Consider the following 1992-nt stretch of genomic DNA (forward strand, 5'->3'; position numbering starts at 1 on the left):
CCAACACAAGCCCCTCTTATCCGAGCGCACACCCCAGCACCTCTGTCAAGAGCCACGAGCTCCTAAATCTGATGTAAGTTTGGTGACTGCACCAGCACTTGCAGAAGCAGCTCAGGAAACAATTTACAGCCTACCAGGCTCACACTCACCCTTCCTCGTTCTCTGCCTCAGAGGGGTCAGGGCTGCAGCAGGAGCCGCGTATCAAGTAATCGCTACGTCTGCACAAGTCAGCAGCCACGTCTCTGCGATGGCGCCGACACTCACGTGGGTACAATTAGCCCTGTGCAATTATTGCTCATTCCCCCGCTGTGTGGACACACTCCACACCCATTGCCGCCTGCTGCCCCGTTCCCCCCTCTCTAAGGCAAAGCACTCTCTGGGCTGAATTCTCCCCGTTGGCTAGGAAGGTAGCGAGCAGGGCTCTCCGAGCAAAGGGAAGACAGTTCTTTGATAAACCAGCCCTTGAAATGAGAGCCTGCGGCTCCAGGGAATACGTCAGTCACCAGAGTTTAACAGCCGCCTGGTTTACAGAGGTATCTCCTGCTTGCTAAACTCCCAGGGAGACGGTAAGAGAAGAGTATAAATAGAAGGTAACGCAGAAGGAGGAGAGCTCGTGCAATACGTTTCCCCGCAGCAGCCTCAGCCTGGCGCTAACCCGTAGGAGGAGAGATGCTCAGTACCTTCGATGGGCAGCAGGATGACGCGCGAGTGGTCGTAGGCAATCACGTTGGCGTAGCGGTTCTTGGGCTTGTTCACTTCGAGGTTGGAGTGCTCCCAGGTGAACTGCTGGCCCGGGTCAATGGACTGGGGAATGGGGAAAGAAACGGAAGAGTCAGAGAGGAGAAAAGCAGCAAATCAAGCTCTGAATACCTCGTTCTGTGGGACAGGACACGGCTCTGAAGCTCTAGCTGAGGAATGCAGCGGTCACTGCTTGCTTCCCTCGAGAACCGATCTTTACTGGGGAAAAGCCCCAGCCTGGGGGCACGGGATGCTCATGTCCCATCTGCCTTGGCCCAAGCGCACCCAGAGCGGTACCTGGGACAATTCCCCCTCTGGCTCGATGCAGCGTGACCTGGTGGCAAATGCATCTGCACCACAGAGGCCTTGGATTACGCTTCTGCCAAGGCTGCGCTGGGTTAGTTACAGCCCTCCGTAACGGCACTGATAAACGGCCGGCAACTGGGAGAGAACAGGGACAATCCCGCCAGGATGTATTTATGAAATGATGAAGAGGCTAAATCTGTGCCTGGTTAAACTAAACACCCATTAAGAGGGCATAAATATACCAGCGTCTTGGTGAGCACCGATACTCCGAGGAGAAGGTGTTTAAGTGAGGACAAGGTTTATAACCACGTGTGCAAGTGGGATATGAAACACGAGGGAAGGAGCTTGCTGCCGTGGGCAGCAGGAGGGGATGGGCTGCTCCACGAAGAGCAGCGACTGCAGAGACAGCAGGGCTTGGGACCACAAAGACTCAGTGCCAAAGGTCTTCTGGGTGCGAAACGAGGAGAAAGCACCACGGGGGTCGGGCAGGGGCAGGGACCTGCCTGCTCAGCAGGGCACGTGCATCGCCCAGGACACAGGAGGGGAAGGACCCTGGCCCCCAGAAACTGGCTTTTTGCTGGAAGAGATGAGGGAATAAACAACGAAATACACTGGAGAGAAAAATCCTCTCTGCCTGTCCTGGTGATTTATGCCAGGTTTGGTGGTTGGGTTTTTTCCCTCTGAAGTCCAGCTGTCCCAGATATGGAAATTAGGTTAATTACGTTTACCTCTAAATCCTCAGCCAGAGAATTAAATAAAACAAGGGCTTAATTCCTTCATCATTTTGCAGAGCCCTAGGGGTTTGCCTCAATTGGAGGCTTGGCAGGAACGTGCCGACTTGTTTCCCCGCTGTTCACTCTCCCTCTCCCTGCCTGCGCTCCTAGCCGGGGGGGGACGGGGTCCCCCACACCCCTGCCTGGCTTCAGCCCTCCGCCCTTGCCAGGCACC

At 55.4% G+C, this 1992-nt stretch overlaps 1 protein-coding gene across 1 annotated transcript in view; it reads right to left on the minus strand.

The window, feature by feature from the left end:
* The window catches only part of PTPRS (protein tyrosine phosphatase, receptor type, S), a gene marked incomplete at its 5' end in the record, with an annotated part of 43318 nt that overhangs the window by 6313 nt on the left and 35013 nt on the right, over positions 1 to 1992 (minus strand). The window contains one exon of the mRNA XM_010139462.1: positions 681 to 804. Coding sequence (XP_010137764.1) covers positions 681 to 804 — 124 coding nt within the window. The remainder of the gene's footprint in view (positions 1 to 680; positions 805 to 1992) is intronic.

Source organism: Buceros rhinoceros, unplaced genomic scaffold (assembly GCF_000710305.1).
Source record: "Buceros rhinoceros silvestris isolate BGI_N320 unplaced genomic scaffold, ASM71030v1 scaffold22357, whole genome shotgun sequence".
Taxonomy (NCBI): domain Eukaryota; kingdom Metazoa; phylum Chordata; class Aves; order Bucerotiformes; family Bucerotidae; genus Buceros; species Buceros rhinoceros.